This window comes from Melanerpes formicivorus, unplaced genomic scaffold (genome assembly GCF_026170545.1).
Source record: "Melanerpes formicivorus ecotype bairdi unplaced genomic scaffold, bMelFor1.0.p_v2 SCAF_1, whole genome shotgun sequence".
NCBI lineage: Eukaryota > Metazoa > Chordata > Aves > Piciformes > Picidae > Melanerpes > Melanerpes formicivorus.
The window spans coordinates 69,915,542-69,942,039 of record NW_027142353.1 but is presented as its reverse complement, the minus strand read 5'-3'; the positions used below and the strand labels follow the sequence as shown (position 1 = coordinate 69,942,039).

General features: G+C 40.7%; 1 protein-coding gene across 15 annotated transcripts in view; it reads left to right on the top strand.

Annotated features, from left to right (window-relative positions):
* Window positions 1-26,498, top strand: part of DLG2 (discs large MAGUK scaffold protein 2) — a 1,097,405-nt gene that overhangs the window by 139,271 nt on the left and 931,636 nt on the right. For all 15 annotated transcript variants that reach the window (XM_068146154.1, XM_068146173.1, XM_068146144.1 and 12 more), the window contains exon 4: window positions 2,801-2,943. In XM_068146154.1, coding sequence (XP_068002255.1) covers window positions 2,801-2,943 — 143 coding nt within the window. The remainder of the gene's footprint in view (window positions 1-2,800; window positions 2,944-26,498) is intronic.

Below are 26,498 nucleotides of genomic sequence, written 5' to 3'. Positions count from 1 at the left end.
GGTAATGGAGATAATTCAATAGAGTGGCTTTTACTCAGAGCAAATTACAGCTCCTATTCACTGCTAACCCTGATTGACTGCAAGGTGGTGGCTGCCCTTGTTCCAGGGAAATGGCAATTTTAGTTTATGAAATAACAAAGTAACCAACTAAGTGAATCTTCCTTGCTTTCTTCTGTAACCACATAAGTACACTGAAATACTCCTCTCTGCACACCAGTGATCATTATTCTGGTGAAGGCAACCCCCAGCCTCTTCAGAATAGATAAGGACCTTTATAAAGAGACTGAGTTTTTAATATTTATCTTGTACATGTGCATGCATATGCAAATGAGGTGCTTTCATTATTTTTAATGAAAACACCAGGGCAAGGCAGCCTTTAAAGTCAAAGCACTGCTCTGCTGTTCCTTGACTGACTACTGTCAACCCAATTAACACTCTGATAACAACAGCTACGCCATCTGATTGCCACTGCCAGAGGGCAATTTCTAGTTTGTTTCTGCAAAGTATTTATTTAGAGATAATTACATATTAGCCTGATATGTTTTACTTGCAGTTGCAATACAAATTGACCTGGTATTGAACCATATATTACAACTGTTTGCAATTATACTGGGACCATACAATTTCCCCATATCAAGAACAGAGAAAATTCCTCCTCTCTCATTGCAACTATCCTATAGCTTTGAATTTTAAAAGTAGGTCCTATTTTAAATGGTGGTCTTAAATGTTCTTATCATTAAAAAAATACAGTCTCTTACACAGAAATCTGTGAAACGCAAGTTAGTACCCACTTCCTATGTATCACAGGTTTTAACTAGAAAATTAGAATGTCTGATTTGTTTCCCATTTTACATGAGAAATAGAGTACATAATGAGTCAGAAAGGTGTAAGAGTAGCAAGAAGAAAAGTTCAGTTTTAGTTGTTACCAAAGAGGGGAGAAGGGCTCCTAGAAATCTGGCCAGAGATTTCACATGAGGATGAGCTCAGTACTTTTGACTGTCCCTTGAAAGATGCAGAAAATCAGGGTGCCTCTTCTGTGTGCCTCCCTGTGTCTCCTCCTGCTCCTTCAGTTTTGCTTGTCACACGCAATCTATTTTGGGCTCCTGTCATGCAAAAGAGCATATAACAGAAAATTCAGGCATGCTTCCACAACACATTGTTTGTTGTACTCAAACCCAGTCTTTCTCACTTAGATGTGGGATCTGACCCTGTATTACAAAATCCCCAGTTGCCTCTGAAGTTCAGACATGACTTCAATATTTTCCTTTTTGCCAGACAGGTTCTCTGGCTAATACTGAAAGATTTTTCTCTTCTGGTTGAAGAAGCTTTCCTGGGGAACATACTCTTTATTTTTAGACATTCTGGAACATCCTGGGGTGTTTGGGTTTCTGATACTGTCAGGTATAGATTTATCACAGGTTTCATTAAGAAATGTTTTCTGATTGCCTGGTTCCTTTAGAGCTATTATTAATTCCCTTATATTTAAAATGTAAACAGAATATTTCTTCACAAAATAAAACCCACAGTCATGAATGCATATGGAAGACATTAAGTCTTGACTTTCCCCCTATAATTTATTGATGATCTAGAAACCTTCAGAAAGGTTTCTCAGTCCCCTTCTCAGCCTTTCCTAACACCTACCTGCTGAGGGTCATGCCTTCCCACATTCTTTACACCTTAGGTAGCTCTCATTAGAGAGAGACATTTGTTGAAAGGATGGTGGTTTTCATAACCCATTTCTTCTCCGAAGTTCCAGAGGAGGGTATCCAGGTAGATGGATACCATTCTCCCTCAAATAGTTTATTTATTTTTTTATCCAGGAGAAAGTCTCTCCATTGTTAGTAATTTCTTTTTCAATGAATCAAATATCTCTGCCAGATAATGCAATTACCTGTCCAAAGACTTCTTGCCCCAAGGAAGAGAAACACTTGGGTTTTTTTTCTTTTAACTCTCCTTAGGTCATTACAAGCACAAGTGTCCATGAAAGTATTTTCACTGCTGGATCTTGTGTATCTGCTCAAACTCCATGGAAATAAGTGTGAGAGAAAGAGCTGAGCAGGATATCAATACCTGGCTTGTTTCATACTCTTGTTTCAAAAGAAACATTAGCTATCCACTTCTGAGGACAACAGGTTGAAGTGATGAGTCCACAGTATTCCTTCAAGTTGTGCATAGAATCATAGAATTGTTAGGGTTGGAAGGAACCTCAAGGATCATCCAGTTCCACCCCCACCTCTGCCATGGGCAGTGACCCCTCACACTAGGTCAGGTTGCTCAGATCCACATCCAGCCTGGCCTTAAAAACCTACAGGAGTGAGGCCTCCACCACCTCAACCCACTTAGAAAAATTCCCAAGAGCACCTGTAGTGCTAGGACTGGCTTAGGTTCCACAGTGGGTGTCTGATAGCAAGCTTCTCTTAGGGTATTTTACATGTTCAAATATTAATTTACCATTTAAAATGGTCTATTACTTGCTTCTCCCTGTATAAGGGTCTGTTCTATCTGTATTGTTCAGATGCGCATGCTAATATGTTCTTCGGATCACTTCTTACAACTATTATTGCTTTACTTCTTTGAACTTATTTGTGAAGACCTCTTTCAAAGGAGAGTATACCTCAAGAATCTCACTGACATGTTAGAGAACAGATTAGCACATTGGTGCTTTCTAGTAAGAATGTAGCATTTATTTATGATTATGATGATAATGTGAAAGAATATATCAGCCAAAGAAAAACACCAGGGATTCTCAAGCACACGTGTCAAATAACATCTTTCACTTGTTCTTCCTCTTTACAAACAGACATTCAAGAGTTTTATGAAGTGACCCTGCTAAATTCCCAGAAAAGCTATGAGCAAAAAATAGAAGAAGCAAATCAAGTTGCAGAGAAATGGGAGAAGACAACATCTGCTACAGAACATGAAAATCTACAGAAAAACCAAGAGGTAATTTAACAGATTAAGAATTTATATACATATATATATATAGTGAGAGAGATGTCTGAAGCCTGAGAAAGGCCATGCAATGATTTATAAGACTGAAAGAATGACCTTAATTAAGGAATTAGATTAGGATATGGAAGATGTATAGTGTTATTCATCTGACTATGAATGTGTTGCCACCCTTCATTCTTTCAATTGTCATCTGACAAAGGGAGAAGTAAAAACCTCTTTTTCTCATCCTTGGTGTACTTTATCTGACACTTTGTGTCTGCAATTACACCCCAAAGAGAATATATATCCTCTGCTTGCTAATAACCACTGAACAGTCCAATGATTGTATCTTGTGTAGAAATGTGAATAGGTCTTTTCATATTCATAGGACTGACACTGGGCTGAACATTTCCACAGCCCGAGTGCACAGAGATATCAAGTCAAATAGTCTCTGTATGAGGAAGAGATACATAGAAGAAGGTTACACACCTCTGGTTCTTTTTGGGTTTGTTTTTGATTTTTCTCTAGCCAGTGGAAGGATTTGAAACCTTTCTTTGTTACCAACTCTAATCTTCTTTAGTCTGTCTCCAGATTATTATTAACTAAATTAGCAATCTAAACTAATTGCCTCCTACCATGTTTGCATTTCAAAGAAAAAAAACCCAAAACCACAGAACCAAGCCATAAATTGCTCTGTTCTTAAACAGTGAGACACAAATAGAGTGAGCACAGACTGCAAACTGCAAATCTCCAGAGCAAAATGAAAGATGAGTGAAACATAAACTTTTCCATTGTTGTTATGGTTCAATAGGAATTTCAAGTTTTAAAAGTCGTTCCAGAACTTTTTCCATAGGCATGACTGTTTTTGAGAGCTTTCTTCTATTTTTTTAGATGTAACACCTGCAAACAAATTGTGGTTCTACATGACGTTTTATATGTGATTCTTTAGACAGATAAATCTCAATTGGAGTGGACTAAAACAAAACTCTCTGAAGAAATTAATTGTAAAAAATAATTAGCAAAGGAAGCTTGCAGAATTAATGAGAACAAGCATTCTGATTTTGAGCAAAATCAGAGCAAATGAGTCTTAACATTAATGTGGGATATATCCCATAAGTGGTTTAACATTTGAGTCCCAGCTTCAGAGCACAGCTAGCTAATCTGGCTTTTGGTTAGGTTTGGTTTGGTTTGGTTTCTTTCCTTCACAAGCTATATGCTTTAAAATGGTGAAAATGTATTGCAGCATGTATTCTCTTGGAGCACCTGAGAAAGACACTGGATCACAGACTGTCTTTTCATTCTGGCCTCATTAAAGCATTTGACCTCCCATCACACCTACCTTAACCTTGCTGCTATCTGAGAGCTGTGCTGCTGTTCTTGTCCAGCAGCATTTAAACTCCAAATTCACTGCTCAGAATAACAGAATGTACAGGGCTAAACCCAAACCTTGCTCACCTTATGTCAAAGATGTTCTTATTTAAAGAAAAATAATACAAAACTATTACTTAGAAACTGGACTAATGATTTCAAGCCAGGGTGCTGGCAGAGTTCAGGGTACTCTCATTTTCAAATTTGCTGGTTTTCTATACATTTCACCAGTCTATGGGTGCACAAAGTATTTAGTCTCTTTAGAAAGGATACCTATATCTGATTTAAGGGTCCTATTCCGGGCAAAATAAACTGGAAGTGTGGGCTTTTGGTTTTTTTTCCCCTTTCAACAGCACAACATACTTTTGGCGTTTCCAAGTCAGAACTGATTAGCACATGGTGAACCTACCAGCTGCAGTACAACTCCAGTAAGGTTCTTTGCTTTCTGTGGGAAATTGCCTTGTGAAAATATAACTGGATAATCTAATAAATCACATAATTTCTTAAGCGCTGTCTATTCCTTATCAAAACTGATGGTTTTGTACTTTCCTTTTCCATCCTCAATTACATGTCCCAAATGTGGAAATAAAAGGCCTCCCCCTTCACATGCAGTGTTCCTCTGCAATAAAAGCCTAGGCATGATCATTCCATCAAGAGGCCATCCCAATTCCATGCCTTCCACTTGAAACCGTTCTTGACTGTCTATATGTTAATTTTCAGTACACACTTACTCTTTTCTACAAACAATGGAATTAACAAAATGTGATTGTTTGGGTTTCCTTCTCCCTAGTTTTACTTGCATGCTTCTAATTAAAGTGTGTCCTGTTCAAGTATTGACCCTGAGGGAGCTCCCGGTCCTCATGAAAGCAGAAAATATGTCCTTGTTTTTTATTCTGCTTTAACAGCTTTGTTGGTAATTAGAATGATAAGAGATGTTAATGCTTCCACATGCAAATTGCAGTATTACCTGTCACATCATTATCACATTTCGCCCTGTACAGAAACCAAGTATGTGTGGCAGTGTATCTGGCAGAGCTGTAAATATCATAGACAAAAATAATTTCAGTGGGTGGGTGTTAGTGAATAAGGAAGAAAGAAGAACATATAGGAATGTGGGTTTTTTTTGTCCATGAATCTATTTGTGGTGTTTTCTCTTCTCTAAATTCAGCTTAAGAAAATTAACTTAAATTGGTGGATAGTTTCAGAATCTGAAACTGTTTGGGACAAGTTCACTGTTCACTAAAAATATTTACTGGGTTCTGCTTTTAAAGGCTTTTATTTCTTTCATATATTCATACAGCAAGCAAGGAATGTGACATGTCAGGCAATAAATGAAAAGGTCCAACATGATGTGGGAACCCCAGAACACAGTTCTGAAGAACTGAAAAAAAATCATGCTGTCCATTTCCTTGCCCTAGTGCAGTTCAATTGACATATGTTTGTCTGATCTGGTCTTTAAAGCCTTGCATGGTGGATAGTCAAGAATTTCTCCAGGTAACTTATTCCCTTACCCCTGAAGACACACTGCAGCTTTCTAACTGCAGTTAGAACCCATTAGGTTTTGTTCAATTTGCAGGAGATCTGGAGAACAGTTTATTCACCCCTATTTCAAAATGCACTTAAACATGTGTTTAAATAACTATATATGATAACAGGAGCTTCCAGCTTCTCTGCCTTTCTTTCTCTCACTCTTTTAAAATGACCTTTGTGACCTGCTTTTCCTCAGCAGGGTTGTCATTTCAGGTACTATGCCCACAGTACAATAACTGCTGGGTCATAATGAAAAATCTGGGTTGTTTTTTGAAAATATTTTGTGGCTTAGACTTTTCTCAAAGGAGCTGTACTTAGATGTATGAAATATGTTAGTTTCCAGCACAAAAAGCCTTTTGGCAGTGTGGCCAGGCAATTAGTCTTGACAGTCCAGGCACTGTACATCTCTCTATGTGTCTCTCTCTCTATACATATATAATATTCCTGGAAACAACTCTGGAAGATATGTTTATTAATGAAAATACTTACTGCAGGCTTTAATTACTTGCTATTAAGCATATTTCCTGAAGTCTGCCGGTTTAAGAGGACTGAAGAACTGAGTCATGGAGAAAATTGGGAACTATAGTGTCTGAGGTAGCTTACTGTGTTCAAGCACCAGCTCTGATCCATAGCTTGTGTTGCTCTGCATAGGAAGAAATTGATGTCCAGGGTTAAGGTGCACAAAACCAAAACACAACAATAATCAAGAGGAGTGTGGCTAGGAGTCAAAAGAAGTGATTCTTTCCGTTTACTGTGACCTTGTGAGACCCCACCTTGAATACTGCATCCAGTTCTGGTGTCCCCATTATAAGAAGGATATGGAACTGTTTGAATGAGTCCAGAGGAGGGCCACAAGGATGATCCAAGGGCTGGAGCACTGTTGCTGTGAGGGTAGGCTGAGGGAGCTAGTATTGTTCAGCCTGGAGAAGAGCAGATTCCGGTGGGACCTTATAGGTGCTGTTGGACATGTAAAGGGAACCTACATAAAAGCTGGAGAAAGACTTTTCTCAAGGGTGTCTAGGGATAGGACAAAGAGGAATGGAGGGCAGGTTTAGACTAGATCTTAGGAAGAAGTTCATCAGTGTGAGGGTGGTGAGACTCTGGAATAGGTTTCCGAGAATAGTCGTGGGTGGTGAGAGTCTGGGATAGGTTTCCCAGAGTAGTTGTGGATAACCCCCCTCCCTGAAGATGTTCAACACCAGGCTGGATGAGGCCTTGAGCAGCCAAGTCTAGTTGAGAGGCATCCGTGCCCATGGTGGGAAGGTTGGAGTAGATGATCTCTGAGGTCCTTTCCAGCCTAAGTCATCCTCTGTTTCTATGATAACAAATTTAAAGAATGGGGCAAGATGTCATCATAGAATAATAGGATGGCTTGAGTTGGAAGGACTTTAAGGATCCAACCCCTCTGCCATGGGCAGGGACACCTCCCACTAGACCAGGTTGCTCCAAGCCTCATCCAACCTGGCCATCATTTCCAGGGATGAGGTGTCCACATATTATCTGGGCAACCTGTTCCAGTATCTCTTCACCCTCATTCTCTTACAATCTGCCTCCTTAACACATTTGTACCTTATGCTAATCAACATTCAAAACCATGTTCCCTTTTGCATAAATAAGACCGTAGCTGGGCTTCTCTTGCGTTCTTCTTATGAAGAAGGTATTTGGTTGCGGTGTTTTCCAAGGACATGGAAATCCATATTCAGCTCCCTCCTTGAGCAGAGAGGAGCTGATAGTACTTCTCTTCTCACCCATGAGAGTGCACTATGCATTATGCTGGCAGGTATAATTTTGCTTATTCTTGTTGAGCTGTTGCCATTTTATATGGAAAAGTTAAATATTTAATGGGACAGAGTGCTGACACATGACTCTGTGGTCTATTTTGTCATCTTTGGAAAGGGGAGAATTGAACAGAAAATATTAAAGCACTACTCCAAATGCCTTGTAGGTGAGGCACTGTCACAGGAGCCATACATTCATTCATCTTAAACGTCATTTAGGGCATGCAGGATGTTGTGTTCAGCTGGAGTGTTGGTGGCACATAGAGAAGGAAGTGTGTTTGGAAATCATTTACCTGAGCAGGTTGTGAAGGTGTGTAAGGAACAGGTACCTGGTGGATGCTGTCAGTGCTTATATATTGAGCTGAGTTGATCCAAATAAGCTCATTTGGGGAACAGAGAGTTGCCAGGTAGCTGCCTTGAGAACATGGCTGTGGAGAGTTGACACTACAAAGATAATGTGCCGCCAGAGTTTCTGACAATCTCAACTACTTTTTAGCTAAGTCATTTCAATGCACAGTAATAAAACATTTGCATTGTCTTAAACCATGCAACAATTATGTTGCCCACATACCAGGGGACCTGGCTTCCAGCAGGGCCCATGAGCAGATGCTCAGGGAAGAGTAAGAAAAGCCTGTATAATGGGTGCTTCAGCTGCTTTACAAGTCTAATCTTAATTTGCTTGGACTAGAAGTACAAAAACTGCTCGGTGCTGGGAAACTCAGTATTGCCATATTTATTACATTCAGTCCAGTATTTACTGCAGGTAGCACGCTGGCTGGGGATGTGCCCAATCTACTGCTGAAAATCATGAAGACAGGGTTTGTTTGTAATTTCACCTCTGCCAAAGAGTTTCATTACTTCTTTGGACCAAGGTTTATAAGACCAGCATTCACAGCTTGAAAGCATTTTCTTGAAATTAGGGCTCTTAAATTGTCCCTGTTGGGGAGAAAAGTCTGGAAATGGTTTAAATTCAAGTCTTCCACTGCTCACATAAGTGCTCGCCCTCTACCCAGTTCCAGATAGGGCTGGGGAAAGGTAGACTCCATCTCTGCCATGAAAGCTTTGCAGTTGTGCAGCCGAATCAGCGGTTACTGGAGCCTGAGAGTGCAGGTCTGAGCCCAGCTCCTCAGCTTGGCGCATCATCACTTGCCTGGGAAAAAGTGATCTAGCCTTCCAGAACTCTGCATTGTGTAAAACAGTCACTAGAAAAAGGATGTCTCTCACTTAAATGTTGAGTAGAGAGATACAATTAAAACTGTGAGATGTGCAGAAAATACAATAACAGAGAACATAAAAGTATCTAGATGGAGGTATCCATCTGCTAAAACAAAAATTGAATTGCTCTTTAGCTATGACAACAGTATCACTGCTTGAAGCTACAGACTTCTCTCAGCTGCAGACACTCATTAAAAGACATAAATTTACCCTTGTTTTAACCTATGTTTTCATTAGTTTGGTCTCCAGTGCAACTTGTTTCTGGTCATCGGTGTTTTGACCTTTATTCAGATGGAAAATGGAGGTGAAGGAAAAGAACACTGCTGTTGCACTTACATATAAATCTGGTAGCCAAAGGTCTGCTTGTCCCTGTGCTGTAGCATGAAAAGACTATTTACTTATAGGGCATATGGTGCAGATACTCTTAGCATATTGAACAAGAATCATTTGTAATTGCTGTGCAAGTTCAGCCATCCCACACTGATCTTGTATGCACAATCTACATTCAGCTCAGTGCGATATCATTGCTTTGAGATGATCCCCAAAGACTCCAGTTCTTCATTTAATTCCTGTTGTTCCATGCATTTCTTATGTTTAGAGGCTCATTTTGCAGACAGTCAGTTGAAGTGCACAAAATGAATCCTCCTGTTCCTGCTTGCTTAGGAATGCCTGCTATCTTTGTACCCAGCTAGTCTAAATGTTGTAATTCTCTGTCCTTTAAGTGCTGGCTGGTTATATGTTCCAGTAGTAAACCCTTTACTTAAAAATCTTCTGCCTGGAGTGATTATGAAACTATTAATCTGTCTCACACTAGAAACTGGTCTAAAAAACGTGGACCTGCAAGACCCTTTAACATGTTTCTATAAACATTCAGTATCTTCTCTGGGTTTTTGTTTGTTTTCTTTGGTGGTATCTGGGAAGTGCTTAATTTGCATGGCTTGCTGTACTCCCAGGAGCCAAATCTGATTCTGTTTAAGTGATTATACTTAATATGCAAAAGTCATTAGGTGTGATCAAACATAATGTTTCATTAGAAGCATTCAAAACATTCAGTTTTATGTGTCTGTTTCTCCACTAGATTTAGCTCCTACAGTACACATTTATCTGAGCAAATGCAGTTTGTGCCTGTGGGTAGATTTTGTACCAGAGCCAATTCCCTTGGAATTCTAAATGGCACTAAGTTCCCCTTCAAGAAGACAGAAGTCTTTTTAATGGGTACAGTATAAGTGACCTCTTGGTTTTTGTTTCACTGGTTGTGTTCCATTTGCACCCACAGATGGGCAACAAACACAACCAGATAACTCTAACAATAATGCTGAAATTTGGCTTCATGGTTTCCTTAATAGATAATAACTTTGCAATTTTGTTTTCCTGTGCATTAATAAGGTATGCTTTGCAGAGGTTATTTTATACTCTTGTCTTTTCAAACTGCTTGACTAATGTTTAGGAATGGGTAACTGCAAAGTCACTGTGCTATTTAAAACCTTATTTATGAGTAGCTGCAGCTAAATGTCTTATCCATGCTGGGTCTCTATTTATGAATTTTTTATTTGTTCTGTAGCTTGTCAATAACTTGAGTGCCAGCACGTCTGTTAAATGTCACTTTAGAGTTGCTTCCTGGTGTGTTTTAATGTGGTCAGGCCAATGTTTCAATTTTAAGTCAAAAAGTTGTATGTATTCAGAATGGTGTCATCCTGTGGACAGAAATAAGTCTTATGAGAATAAATATTATGAGGAGTGACTGAAGGAGCTGGGGCTGTTCAGTCTGAAAAAGAGGAGGCTGAGGGGAGACCTCACTGATCTCTACAACCATCTGAAAGGTCATTGCAGGGAGGATGGTGCTGGTCTCTTCTCCCAGGTAATTAGTGAGAGAACAAGAGGGAATGGCCTCAAGCTGTGACTGGGTAGATTTAGACTGGACATTAGGAAAACATTTTCATTGGAAGTGTGGTCAGGCATTGGAATGTGCTGCCCAGGGAGGTGGCTGAGTCACCAACCCTGGATGTGTTTAAAGGTCATTTGGATGTGGTGCTTGGGGATATGGTTTAGGGGTAAACCTTGTAGAGTAAGGTTATTGGTTGGACTTAGTGATCCTGGTGGTCTTTTTGATCCTGAATGTTTCTGTGAGTCTGTGAAATTCTCAAAGGGCAGTATTCTGGCCTTCTGAGTTTTCTGGTGAAGCCCTGATGAGGAAAGCAGAGCAACATTCATGCCATGCCATTCTGCTTTTTCCATCTCCTTGTGTTTGCACAGTTAGACATGCTCACATAAAGAGTTTTTTTCTTTGTTGCCTCTCACTTTTATTTTAATGTCACCATCATATCAGTGTGCCTTACAGAAGAGTTTAGAGGACTCACTTGTCTGACAGGTTCTTTCTGTCAGGAACATTTGAGTTAGTTTAATAGTTCTTTATTTAGTCTAATAATTGTTTACTGCTGACATTGGTGGGAGGGGGCACAGAACTGGGCTCTTACCATTAAACAAACTAAACCAGATCAGAAATGATGAAAGAGTCACATCCACCTGATCTAGTTTACTTGGTTTTATCATTTTACATTTATATAATACACCTATGAAACAACCTCTAGACAGTTTTCTGATCTGTCAGTTGTTATTACATCTGCAAAGGACTGGGACCAGGCCAGAACAGCTGCTAGAGACCAGAAACAATAATTATCTCAGGTGAAAATTTGCCTGAATATTAACCAGCACAGAAAATGAGCCAAACTTTTAATTAAGCAGTGGGTCTCTATTGTGATAGGCATTGAGGCTGGACTACTGTGTAAATTCCATGTGTGTGTATTAAGGTCAAAAATTATACACATAGTAGTTAAAGATAGTAGGAAAATATTACTTAATTGCTCTTGCAATTTTAACATATTTTTCTTTTCTAAAACTGAATATTTTACAATATGTAATATTTTAACAAGGGCATACTAGAGTAATCTGAAAAAATCTTACATAAAAATACCAGAATGTCCTTATAGGCTTCTACCCCAGCTAGCAGATCCTCCATACACTGTGTGATAGAATTCATTCTATCTAATAAGATTCTGAGAAGCTTTACTTTAACCACCTGCAAAACCAAATACATCAACTCTTAAAAACATGGCTGTTTGCCCTGTAATTCTGTAGGAGTTCTGTAAAATTGATATGCAGGGACAACTGTACTGTAGTTAAGTTTCACTCTAAATATATTTCAGAGCAATTTGTCTCACTTACACATTTATTAACTCTGCTCATTCACCAATCTGAGCAAGTGAGCAAGAGAAGCCACTGCCCTCCTTGTACAGAGGACTCAGGTATCCATAGAGAGGTTTAAGAGCCCATTATATATTTCTGCAGTCTACCAATACTTCTTCATTAAAATGATCCTTAAATAGTTCCCAAGAATAAAAAAAAATATCACCCCAAGACTTCTGGATCATATAAAGATCACTCTGGGAGTGATTTCTTGGACAGGTGCATTTATCTTTGCTCAGTAAGACAAATATATATGGAAGAGAAAATATCCTTCCTGTTGTGCTTAGTTTTGTACAAGCCGGGACAGATACTTGCAGGTTTTAGCAAACAATAAATACAATACCAAATGTAACAACCTGGGAAATTAAAAGGAAGCTGTAAACTAGAAAATGCAATTTAGCTCCATGGTTTTATGTGCAATACTAAACAGCAGGACTGTAACCATAGGGCTTTACGCATTTTCACCTTGACCATTTTACACATGTGGCTGTGCTTAACCATCACCTGTACTTAATCCGTAGCAGGTTGTAGTGAAAACTGCCCCTGGTTTAGAGATGAAACAATTTACTTTTTGTTTACAATTATGCTGCATAGATGGATCATGAAAAAAGCCTTCTCTAGGCCTTTGTGTACTGTGAAGGAGGGAAATTTGCCTTTAGCCATTCTCCTCCTTCTTGAAAACAGCTGGTAAGAACATATTTCTTCTTCCTATGTCATCTTGGTCCATTTACTGATCCGGTCAGCCTTGTAGAGAGACCACTCTCTGGGCTTATTTCTCTAAACCTGTTTTTCTCGCTGGAAAACCTCTGTTGACTTCCACTTTACTGCCATATCAACACCACGCTGTTTGTCCCACTTTTAAGGCCTGTCATGGCCTGTCTCTTCTCTGCATGTCTACCCTTGTACTTCCCTAGCAACTGACCTTCACATCTGGTGCTTTAACTCTTTATGTTGTATTCATGGAAGAACTTTCTTGGTATTGCTACCTCCAGTGGGCAGGAGCTCTTCAGAAAGGCTGTTGGACTATCTCATTTCAACTCTAGAACTGTCTTCTGTCTCAAAAGGGGGCTGGTTGCAGCTGTGGCAATAATTTCTGATATGATGTTCTCCTGTCAGTCAATATTATCACATATTTCCTCCATTTCTGACATCTTGAACTGAAATGGAGATTCTTGCCGAAGCAGAAACCATAGGTAGCAGCACAAAATAGATGTAGTCTGTGGTTGGATATCTGCAGCTTTATCCCTCTGTGAGATGTCTATTCCCCACTAGCCCCAGAAAACTAGTTTTACAGATGAGTTCTGAAACTGAATTTTAAATACAGCTTTAAACATCTCATGTTTTTAAAAAATGTCAGGTTAGCTAAATTAGCTGAATCTCACACTTTCATCAGCCTGCACAGATCCATACAGTGTCCATGGGTTGTTCAGGTTGTGGTTGGTCAGACTGGAGAAGAGAAGCCGTCCCTGGAGGTGTTTAAGACCAGGCTGGACGAGGCTCTGGCCAGTGTGGGGTGTCCCTGCCCCTGGCAGGGGGATTTGAACTGGATCATCCTTGTGGTCCCTTCCAACCCTGACTGATACTATGATACTAAGCTCTAGGGAGACCTAATAGCATCCTTCTGGTGCCTGAGAGGGGCCCGTAGGATTATGCCACAGACATGTAGCAATAGGACAAGGGGCACTGGTGGGTAGATTTAGATTAGGCTTTAGGAAGAAGTCCTTTACTGTGAGAGTGGTGGAACACTGAAACCAGTTGCCTAGGGAAGTGGTGAGTGGTGGAGGCCCCAACCCTGGAGACATTCAAGGTCAGGCTTGATTGGGCTCTGAGCAACCTGATCTAGTTGGGGATGTTCTACTTACCACAGAGGGGTTGGACTAGATGACATTTAATGGTCACTTCCAGTCCAATGCCTTCTGTGACAATGAAAAACGATCAAATCCAGTAATGGTTCTCTGTACCTCTGAATGATTTCAGTACTCTGGTCACTGCTTGGCTGACATGCATGTCTGCTTCTGCTTTTCTGTCAGGAAGTCAGCCTTGTAATTACATAGTTATGACCCTGATACTGGTGTTCAGCTCAGTACAGCTGCATTAAGTTTCTTTGCTGAAAGGACAAACCAAAACAATGAAGGTTTCCAGTTCTTTGCAGAAGTGTAGGTTTTCCTGCAATGCTGTGCCCTGTGACTGTAGTATTTGTTTTTTCAAGCTTTTAAAATATCTAGTTCTAAGAGGAGACAAAGCAAACAGCTGCTGTACAAGTAGGAAAAAATAATAGGAGGAACAGACATAGTAGTTCACTTTCTCATGTTCTAAAAGTGATGGGAACAATACCACTAAAGGAGGTTCGATCTGTGTGTTTTGGCACTTGATAATTACTGTGTGAAGGAGTGAGAGTATCTGCTGAGAGATTTCAGGTCATTTATTGCATCATACTTGTGTCTTTCACACATTTATTGGCATTGCAGTAGTGTGTAGAAAACCAGAGGTAACAGAACAGACAATTTTGTTTCTTCCTAAGGAGTAGGAAGATTCATGGCAGACATATGTCTCCACTTATGTAATCAATATTATTTTCCTGAGAGATCTTGTACTTTTTTTGACAGTAAATGCTCCCAGGGTACCCAATGGTATCTTTGCTAGGTCAGCACCAAGCCTGTATCTAGAGTATAACTGTATTCACAATGCTGGCTATGCTGTTGCCTGATACAGTTCATCTTCTGCCACTATGGGTATATTTCTTAATGCTGATTCTTAATTCAGTGTCACTTAATTTCTTAGTTGGCTTCCTTGCTTTTGCTCCCACCTAGGGAATGTGCCTCACACACACACACATATCTTTGCACTCAGAGTGGACACTTCTGTCACTTTTGAGGATTAGAACTGTTGTATATTGCTCTTCAATTTGTGAGGATCCGTTTACCCTTGGACAAGGACCAAAACCCTCCTTGTATAGCCTCCTTATATTGATGCTCTGGTCTACGGAGAGCAGGGAACAGAGAGGGGAGGACTGATCTGATGTCCTTGCTCAGTGCTGAGAAGATGGAAGTCCTGCAGCTTTCTGTTTAAATTGTAGTGGTCTTAGAAAAGCAAGAGACTGTGACTAACTTCATGGTGTTTTCTTGCAGCCCAGCCAAAAGATTACAGGCTCACAGGATGTTAGGGGTTGGAAGAGACCTCTGGAGATCCTCGAGTCCAACCCCTGTGCCAGAGCAGGACCAACCTATCATCCAACACCACCTAATCAACTAAACCATGCAACCAAGCACCCTATCAAGTCTCCTCCTGAACACCTCCAATGATGGTGACTCCACCACCTCCCCAGGCAGCCCATTCCAATGGGCAATCACTCTCCCTGTGTAGAACTTCTTCCCAACCTCCAGCCTAAACCTCCCCTGGCACAGCTTGAGACTGTGTCCTCTTGTTCTGGTGCTGGGTGCCTGGGAGAAGAGACCAACCTCTGCCTGTCTACAACCTCCCTTCAGGTAGTTGTAGAGAGCAAGGTGGTCTCCCCTGAGCCTCCTCTTCTCCAGGCTAAGCAACCCCAGCTCCCTCAGTCTCTCCTCATAGAGAGGTGTTCCATAGGGGTGTTCCAAACCCCTCCCCAGCTTTGTTACCCTTCTCTGGACTCGTTCCAGCATCTCAACATCCTTCTTAAACTGAGGGGCCCACAACTGGACACAGTACTCGAGGTGCAGCCTTACCAGTGCAGTGTGCAGGGGCAGAATGACCTCCCTGCTCCTGCTGGCCACACTGTTCCTGATGCAGGCCAGGATGCCATTGGCCCTCTTGGCCTTGGATTGTCTTTGTGAATTGTGACAAGTGTCTTGGTCACAAATACATGGAAGAAGATTCTTCATTAACTATACTAAGAAAACAAGCGTTGTGGTGTTTCCAAACTGTGAAATAATATCACTGATTTCAGATAACAGTCTTAGTAGTAGAAACTGCATTTTTACCAGTAACCTTGAAAAGTTTAGCGCTAGAACTGACCATTGTTTTTAGGGGCACCTCTTGTGAACCCTGTTTTACTAAGTACTGCACAAACAAGTATATCGAAGACGATCTTGGTTAACTTCAGCTTTGATTATAAGGTAGTAAATGTGAAGCTGACACAGTAATAATGCAATAGGTTGCAAGGAATACAAAGAATAGCACAGAGAGTTGTGCGCTGTTGATATTATCACTTATTTTGTAAGGCTTCTGAATACAACCAGAATTGGAATTTGAACCCCTGCCAGTGAGAAGCGAGGCTGTAGAGTAACTAATAAATAAAGATGATGGAGGAGGGGTGTTTTGAATATTCATCAAGAGTGAGAATATTTCAAGATAAGTTTTTCATCTGATATGCACCTCTCTGTTGGAGCCAGCCAGCCTGATGGTAGATATATCCCAGCAAAAAGGAGAAAGGAGAAAGACTTACCTAAGCTGCCTAGACACATTTCAAGTGCATAAAGTAGCAGACAGCTTTATCATGAGGTGTTTCAGAATCAGACAGTTTTCATGAGACTAAATTTACTGCCTCATCCCGGCTCCCTTTTTGGTAGTGTCATCTGGACCTCACTGCCAGTCAGCTGTGACAAGGGCACTGTTTTTCAAGTAAGGAAGTGCCAGCTGAAGCTGGCAGCTCTGGAGGATTCCTGGTCCCTGCAGGAACCCAAGGGGGCACATAAGTGAACCATGGGCTACACAATGTAGTATGCATGGCAGCAGCATTACATGGACTAGGAGACTTCTCTACCACCCTTGGCATTGCCTGATTCTTGAGGCATTTGCTCCTTTTCTCACAATGCAGTTGGCAATGATGTTCATTTAATGCGGCCCTTCTGTGTTTTTCATAGAAGCTGAAATCCCTCTATGGTCCCTAATTCTTAAATAACCTTGGTCAGTGGCTCATGTTAACAGTTCTTGAGTATGCATATGAAAGAGCAGGATTCTGCCATCTCTCCATTAGGCAGAGGCTGGTTCTTATCCAGCATTTAGCTCATGGCAATTGTCACAAAGGAAATTGTCTAGCATCTCCATGGAGCCTCAACCTTCTGCAAAGTATTTAGGGAATGTTTATTTCCCCTTTCACTTTACACCATCATCTGTTTATCAATATTTAGGGAGCATGATGATGTATTCTGCAGCTTAATGTCCTGAGTCACTGCACTTACCTTTTGAGTTCCTTTCCTTTTATATACATGGGTGCAAAACATTTTGTGATGCTCTGTAGGAGGGAAGCCAAATGAGGAGAGATGGCACCGTGTTTTGTTGAAGGTTTTTGTTTAGCTCCAGTAATTTTGCATGTCAGCACGAGTAGAGATGATTGTGTAACTCAGCAGCCATGACTTAGCAAGGCTGTCTGCCACTGTAATGACAGACAGTGCTTACTTCTCCTCCCTATGGCTCTGACTGAAATAGATATTCTTCTATACCAAGGTTTTTGGATGCTTCAAACGAAACTCTTCTGAGAAGTAAAAGTTATTACAATATTCTCCAGAGCTTTGATTTATGGTTTGGGTGGGGGTTTTTGTTTGCTTGTTTGTTTGTTTTTAAACTTGTGTTTTAACCAGCTTTGTTTCCTTGCATTAGTGTGAAACACCTTTGGTCTTCCTAGGTGTCAGTCTTGTTCTCAAAATGGGACTGGTTTTATTATGGCTATTGAGAAGCCTGACTTAAATTCACTATTTCTGGCAAGAACAGGCAGAAAATTTCATCTGAAGTGAAATGTGGGTAGTTTCCTTCTCTGTAATTTCTCTGGAGGTGTGTGTAAATAGGAAGAGACTGTGTGGGCCAGCGGTGGAGACAGAAGGCTGAATTCTAATCTTGGATTTGCTATGCATCTGCAATGCATCATGAGAGAAAACATAATTCAATCACATTATTATAGTGACTTCTCACCTAATTATATTTCCTACAGGAATTTGGGCTGTACCCAGGACTCTTGGAAGTTTCTCTGAGTTGGGGTTTTTATAATTCCATCATATACTTTTATTTTTTAATTTAATGGTGCACATAGCTTTTATAATGAGGAAACAAAAATAGATATGAGGCTTATCATAGTAAAAATACAGTGCTAGAGTGCTAAACTCTGTGTGGTAGCACATACACACTCTTCCTGAGAACTTAGAGAGATACAGTTGTCTGAAAGCAATCACCACAGCTAGCAATAGAATAGGAGCTTCTCCCGAAGGACAAGGCAGTCCACAGTATTCATTGCACTAGTTCTTTCCTATCATAAACTCCAGTCTTAAAATCACGAATGTCCTATTATTTCTAATGAGGTCACTACATGTCCGCTGTATGGAATGATAAATTGTAGAATGGTTTGGGTTGGAAGAGACTTTAAAGATAGTCTAGTTCCAACTGACCTGTCATGATCAGGAGCACCTCCTACTAGACCAGAATGTTCAAGGCTTCATTCAGCCTGACTTTGACCGCCTACACTATTGCAGCCTCCTCATCTTCTCTGTGCAACCTGCTCAGTGTCTCACCACCCTCTTGATGAAGAATTTCTTCCTAATTTCTAATCTGCTGCTTCCACTTTGAAGCCATTGTCCCTCACCCTATCACTAGATATTTTTATAAAACATCCCTCTCCTCCTATCTTGTAGGCTCTCTTCAATACTGGAAGGTTGCTGTACGGTAATCCCAGAGCCTTCTCTTCTCCAGGTTGAGCAACCCCAACTCTCTCAACCTGTCTTCTTTATAGGAGAGTTGCTCCAGCACTCTGATCATCTTCATGGCCCTTCTCTGGACCCACTCCAACAGTTTCATGTCCTTCTTGTGTTGGGGGCTCCAGAATTGGACACAGTACACCAGTTGGGTTGCATGACAGTGAAGAGAGAGAGGGAGAATCACACTGCACTGTACACTGCACTGGTTAGGCCACACCTTGAGTCCTGTGTCCAGTTCTGGGCTCCTCATTTTAGGAAGGATGTTGAGATGCTGGAATGTGTTCAGAGAAGGGCAACAAAGCTGGGGAAGGGTCTAGAGCACAGCCATATGACGAGAGGCTGAGGGAGCTGGGGTTGCTTAGCCTGGAGAAGAAGAGGCTCAGGGGAGACTTTATTGCTCTCTACAACTCCCTGAAGGGAGGTTGTAGACAGGCAGAGGTTGGTCTCTTCTCCCAGGCACCCAGCACCAGAACAAGAGGACACAGTCTCAAGCTGTGCCAGGGGAGGTTTAGGCTGGAGGTTAGGAAGAAATTCTACACAGGGAGAGTGATTGCCCATTGGAATGGGCTGCCTGGGGAGGTGGTGGAGTCATCATCACTGGAGGTGTTCAGGAGGAGACTTGACAGGGTGCTTGGTTGCATGGTTTAGTTGATTAGGTGGTGTTGGATGATAGGTTGGACGTGATGATCTTGAAGGTCTCTTCCAACCTGGTCTGGTCTATTCTATTCTATTCTATTCTATTCTATTCTATTCTATTCTATTCTATTCTATTCTATTCTATTCTATTCAGCAGTTTTTAATCTTGCACCTTAATCTGATTGTTGTTAATTAATATGGTCTCTGTCAAAATGGTTGTTACAGAGAACCATCTAGAAATGCAACATCAGTATTTAAGTAATTGTAATTTAATTGAAATGGGTCCATTTGTGGTGGTGCAGAGCTGGGATGGGTGAAATGGCAGCACCAGACTCCCATTGCACTGCACAGCTGTCTGGAAGTAGGGAAGACAGAGGCCACCCTCTTTGCTCTTCCCATCATGATACCATTTGATGGTTTTGATTTGCAAAAAGATTTGAGCCAACTCCTTGGATGCTCTGAGAGTTGAGGAATCAGTTCTGCTCCTAGGTAAAAGCAAGCTCTACCTCATCACTTGCTACACCAGCGTGTACAGAATGTGGAAGCTGCTCTGTAATAGCCTTCTTGCCTGGAGAACACTGCAGTCATTTACTTCAATGTTTTGCATCTCTGCAGCTATGTTTGTTGCTGCAGCTGCCTCAAATCTACTATAGCTATGCACTTTTCTGAAGAGCCTAGTATTCACTTCATTTATTTCTGGTTTTTAGGGAAAAATGCACCAGCTGGGGGCTGTTAATGTGTGGGTCTCCTGTTAAGATCTTGACCTCAAGCCATTTGACTAGTATCCTGAGGCAGACCAGTGAAGTATCAGCCTGAGCTAAAGGGCTACACATATCCTTGGGATGTCTGGCAAACACAGCACTGAGCCCTGGAATTGGTAGTGAAATTCCCACACTGCAGTGAACATCTTTGGAAGGAAAGTATTTTGCTAAGAATTGAAGTATAAATATTGAAAGTACTTCACTAAATGTGAAAAGAACAATTAAAAATACTGTGTTATTGTAGCAATGACAGCAGGTTTTTGTTGTTCCTTTAAAAGAAAGCTCTACTGATGCAATAAAAAATGACACAAGAGAATAAATGTATCGAGTTGTTATGGCAACTGAAATATGTAGGTTGGAATTTATGTATCCAGAACGTCTAAGTAAGTAAAATAAACATTATCCTTGCTAATTAAAATATCATGCAAATATTATTCAATTTGAAATTATTAGTCATGTTTTGTTTTTTTTTTCTTACAAGTAATGACTTAGTTTCTGTTTCCAAGTATTTGTGTTTGCTTCCAGCTGTGGTATGCTTGTATTTTCAGGGCAAGATTATGATTTCACTGATAAGAGGCTTAAATGTAGAGGGACTCCGCTGAAGCTAATGAATACAATGTATGCAGAGGGGCACAACTGGAAACAAACCATGTGCTGAACATGTTACTCTCACTGCAGCTGACCTTCCTGCTCAGAGGGGCTTTTGGCTCCTGGCTGGAAGGGACCTCCCTGCAACCGCAGCTCTGTATCTTTCCCCTAGCTTGACACAGTGCGCTTGGAGCTCTTCCTTCCAGAGCCAGTTTCTGCATACATCCTGCCCTCTTCAGCAGTAAATTTAGCTTCCAAGATGTGGCATGATAGCCAATTCTAAATGAGAGTTCATTAATTATGTTCATCCTTTTAATTTTCTGGTCCTTTTCTTCCAGCCTTCTCCTTCAGGAATCAGTAATAGCTTCTGCTTTATTTGAAAGAAATAGATCTCTAATGTCCCAAATTAGTCTTCATATTTCATCTTCCTTATATCCTAGCAAAGTACAGACTGATAGCTGAAAGGTAAGGGATGGTAAGAAGGAACATCAGGATCTGATTGAATGCCAGTGAGCTGAAATGCATTTACTTGTGTAAAGGTTTCACCTCATTCATCCACATGTTCAGAAGTGTCTGAAATTGCCCTATGGTTTTTGGTAATGCTTTTGCTGGGAAAGTTTTGGAAAACAGACTCTCAGGGCAAGAACTCGGCTGTACGTAAGTTGCTTGTCTCTGTTTCCTATGTGGATAACTGCCTGGCATGGAGCTACTGTAAGAGCGGGATTTTGCTTGAAAACTGTAACTAGTCTGTCCAGCCTCACGCGCTGAGTCATGCAGCTGATCTGTGAAACGTTTATCTCAACATCCTTGAAGCAGGGTTCATGTTTGCAATGCACTTTTTGCTCAGTTTTCCTCTTAGCCACATGCACCAGTTCTGTGCATCCTTCCAACCACTATCTGAGGTACTAGGTCTCAGTAGGGGACAGACTATACCTGAGCAGCAGCCCTTGCAAGGCTTGGGTCTACAAGGACTCTGGTTACTGCATAGTGGCACAGTCTCTCCCTGATGCATGAACCATCAAACCTGGCAGTGACTTCCACTGTGTGACCTTAGTGACCCTCTGCTCCCTGGAAAGAGAAACATGAGTGCCTTGCTTTCTACACCAGCTTGAAAATGAAGCTCTGCATGAGTGACATATATGGATAATTAGGGAAATTGGGTTTGAGTGTAGGCTCTGCGCTAGGCAACCAGTGACTACTTTGTAACTGGTAGCTTGGATGACAGCTTTTAGAGGGGTGGTCAAATTGGAACAAGCAAATGCAACATTCACTAGTGACATTCTGACATCCAGAAACACTCCGAGAGCAAGGCTTGCTTTCAGGAAGGTGGAGCAGCATTAAATCAGACCCTGACCTTTCTGGAACGCAAGCCTGAAGCCACATAATTGTTCCTGAGCTGTAACACTCCTTAAGTCTGTCATAAAATCTTCTGAAAGGTTGAATCTATATTAGCTAAAGTGGAATAATAAAAATCCAAGGGTAAAATAAATATTATTGTGATATTTGTGCTCACTTCCTTATAGCATAGCTTTCTAAAAAGATTCAAATGCCCATGGTGCAATTTGTGCAGGAGAATCCACTCCCAAATGTAGTTTTTTCTTGTCTCTATTCACATTTAATGGTCATTTTGGGAAGACTGGTGAAGAAGGAACTTCAGTGACATTCTTTTAGGACTTGGCCATGAGATCTCATAGCAACCTGAAATGTCACTCTGACTCGAGACAGCTGCAAAGGCTGAGCAAATGCGATGTGGAGGGAAACAAACCTTGACATCTTCAAAAAGTGAACCAGAAACTGTAACATGGAAACAGCAACAAAATCTTTTCTGACAACTAAATCATTTGACTGGGGATACTGAACCATGCTTTTCTGAAGGGCTTCAGGAACACTTAATTAGGCAGGATTTTTGAAGAATGCTTCTGTGGACAGGAAGAAAGCTCTACTATGTATTTCTAGACTGAAATTTAGGCTAAAGCAAATGGAACTCTAACTGGTTTCTGATTTTAGTTTCTATCATGGCTTGTTCTAGGATTTTCTGTTTTCAGTGATCTGTGACATTGGTGAAAATTAATTTCTGCCAATAAAAACCTGTTGAATTGCACAGAAAGAGGGCTAGTGGGGTACACGAAAAGGAAAAGACATCTTACAGTCTCTAGGATTATTTCTCTGCATGGTATTGAAGGAAAAACTCTTCAAGTCCCCAGTGATACAAACTGTCCAAGATGTGCAAATTTTTCTATTCCCCCCCCCCCCCCATGTGGTCCAGGACTGTCAGCAGCAGAAGCCAAAACAGAGATGCTCACAATACATTTAGGAGAGCTGTCAGCTCTCTCGAGGTAACAGCAGAAAGGTGCAGCCCTTGGTAGATGGGTCACAGACACAGAAGGCATTCTTGATGTTGCTGGCATGTTGTAAAGGATAAATTTGACTTGAGTCCAGTTTTAGGGCATACATGGCTTGAGCAGAGTGTGAGCAGGCTTGGCTCTATGCTGACGTGGAGGTGTGTTCTTTGCTAGTAGCAGTATCCTGCTGTGCATCTCAGTTCAGCTGAGGTTGCTTCCTAGTCCAGCATAGCTGATAGAGGAATTAATTTACCTCAATGTCCTGTAAAATGAATAATTCCAGCATACATTATGTTGGATTTTACTTTCCCCCTGCAGCTTTTCAAACGTTCTAATGATTTTTTAAAATGCTTACTTTCGAAAAAGTTAATTAAATAAAAGCAGTGTTTCTCAGCATTATAGGTTCCTGGGAGCATTTGGTTACCAAGATGATAGATTGTCTGACGGATGTTGGCATCCAAAGTTAACAGACCACTGTTTTTTTTATACCTTTCCTCTCTTAATGTAAATCATTTGGGGCAAGCTGGCATTTATCTGCAAGCTCTGATGAGACTGGAACAAAGCTTCCAATTTGTGATACAAAATGCCAAAGAAGGTCTTAGATCAGCTTCTGTTTTGAATTTCTCTCTCTAAAACCACACAGGAGAGCATTCCCTAAGCTGCTGGCTGTAGGAGAGGGTGCATTACCTCTCTGAACCCTAAGGCAGTTGCAGATTTCTTTAGGCTTGTGGCTGTAGTTCCTCCACATTCCCACCAATGCTCCTGGACCTTTTGCAAAGCAGAACAGCATTTTCTAGCCACAAAGCATTATTAGGTACCCTAGAAAATATCCCATATGTGTATGTGTAAATAAACTCAAAGTCCTGACAGTAATATCCAAGAGCACAGAAGAGCAGAATAATGTTAAATTAATTATTCTTATTTATTTATTTATTTCTTGTATTCTAAACATTGGGCCTCACTCCAAGAAGTAAATGTCTGGTAGCTGTTGTGGACGGTTCCATGTACCTCCTGTTCATAATCTGGGTATGAATTCTGGAGCCAGACTAGCAGTTTCATCCAATGTTACGGGGTTTGGCTGGTATGGAAAGACCTCCTGTAGCAATCCTTGGAAACCCCATATGCCATAATTACCTGTGAGGGTGGATGGTCCTTCTGGCTTGGTACTGGCTCAGCCATGAACTGGAACCAATGACAAGTCCTTCATAAATCATAACTGCGTACATTGGTAAAAATAACCAGTAAGAATTTTGTTGATGGTTAATTGTGATAATTGTGCATGTCCTAATAACCCACTGGAAAGATATGAGCACTGAAAAGCTTTGCTGAGTACTGTTAAAATCAGATGAAACTAACAAGGTAGTTAATGTGATTACAATTTTATTAATAAACATTTAAGTAATGATGTAATTTGTTACAATGGAAAAGACATTGCCCTGAAGAGATTGCAGCCTAAATAGTCCCTGTTAATTATAATCCAAATAGATTAACATCAATTGTACACAAAATTGGAAGATTGCTTTGGGTGTGTTCTGTGATTTTTATGGTTACTACCCATATGAGCAAAGTTACCAGATGAAGTTCTAATCTGCTTTTGCAGCAGTTGCTTGTAGAATCTCTTCTCTTTTCAAGACCACCATAAAGAGAACAAGATAGTATTTTCCTCTGTGAAGCAGAAGACAGGGTTGTTCCAACTACAGAGTTCTAGACACAGAAGTTTGAGAGAAGTTGTAGGCTTTTGTCAGTAGTTTTATTTCAAGCCTGAAGTAATTATTTCCAGAACCTCCTACAAGGATGTACAAGTATGATGCACATGCTCCACTTCATTCATACTATGTTACCTTGGGGATGCCAGTTCTGCTTCTCATGGTGACCTGCACAGGTTAGGAATAATGAGGTGTTGCTAAAATATTCTTTTACATGATCAGACAGCCTTTGGTTATAAACTGTATGAATAATATTAGACAATGAGGACTTTTGGTTAACCACTAAAGGGAGGACTGTAAGTAATCAAGCATAAGACTTCAATCCAAGAATGATAGTTTTTAGTAAGTCTATCACACCACACAGCAAATATCCATCCCATTTATTTCATAAGACAAAGTTAAATCACTATTGGTTTTCAGATGGATTGCTAACATGAACTTTGTTCAAGTTTAGGAACCATATATTACTGTGATAGTGATTATTGGACCTTCATATCCTGGAACAGAGAGATGTTCCAGATTTATTATAATTACTCTTACTTCAGCTATTTATATTCTTCTAATGTCCTTGGTTTACTGTTCTTCACAATTAATCTGTGACCCATTTCCCTAAGGAAAACAATTGAAATGTTTTGTGGCATCTTATTACATTGTTTTAAGTTCTTTCAAAACACTAGACTCAGCTAATGGGGAAAAATGAAAGGGGGAAAAATATAAAATACAAACAAGCTAAATTTATTCTTATCCAATTTTGCAGCTGTACTCTTTGGATAAAGGCTACCATACAGTCTGTAGTTTCTGCTGGAAACTGTCAACCTCCTTTTGAGACATTTCAGGAGTTTAGCTCCTCTAGGATCAAGCAGAGTTTGGTCCTGCTGACTAGAGCAAATAAATAATAGATTGATTTGCACAGTGTATGTTGTTGCCTGTAAATAATAACAGTGGAAAACACTTCTCTCAGGTATTCAAAGAAAGCAAAGGTGAAATGAAAAATTTTATGCATGGTTTTAGCTTCTTGTAAAACCAATTTTCACTTCCTGAAAGAAACACTTTGGCACTTGCTTGGATTTTCTGTAGGCTCAGGCAAGATACAGGATCTGGGTTCAGTTCCTTGCTGTCCTGCATAATTTTGGCCTGGTCGCCTTGCTATCTCTTCCTCCCTTACAGATTACAAATGGGGAATATTCAATACCCTTTGGTGACAAGACAAGATGAAGGGATTCCTGGTCATCCTTCACTTTGAGCATGCTAGAGAAGCTAAAACTTTAGAGAGGACATTCATGGAGCCCTATGTGCTCAGCCCCATGTAGTGCTGAACATGATCCAACATTTAAACACACTCTTTACTGAAGTACAAGACTAATGCCATTGGTTCCAGAGAAGTTAAAAGCACGTGTCTAAGTAGTTGCTTGGATTGGGGCCAGTGTTCAGTCTTTTGCTGGATGGAGCCCTAAATAAACAGTCTAGTATCAGAGGAGAAAACATTTGCACATGTGGATGTGATTTGGCTCTTTCTGTGGCACTAGCTTGTTGTTTTCTAAGTTCTGCTGGCAATGGTTGGCCCACTTAAAATGCTAGCAATTTCTTGCCTGTTGTGTTCAAATCAGGAACAGTGTGGCCAGCAGGAGCAGGGAGGTCATTCTGCCCCTGGACACTGCACTGGTTAGGCCACACCTTGAGTCCTGTGTCCAGTTCTGGGCCCCACACTTTAGGAAGGAGGTTGAGATGCTGGAGTGTG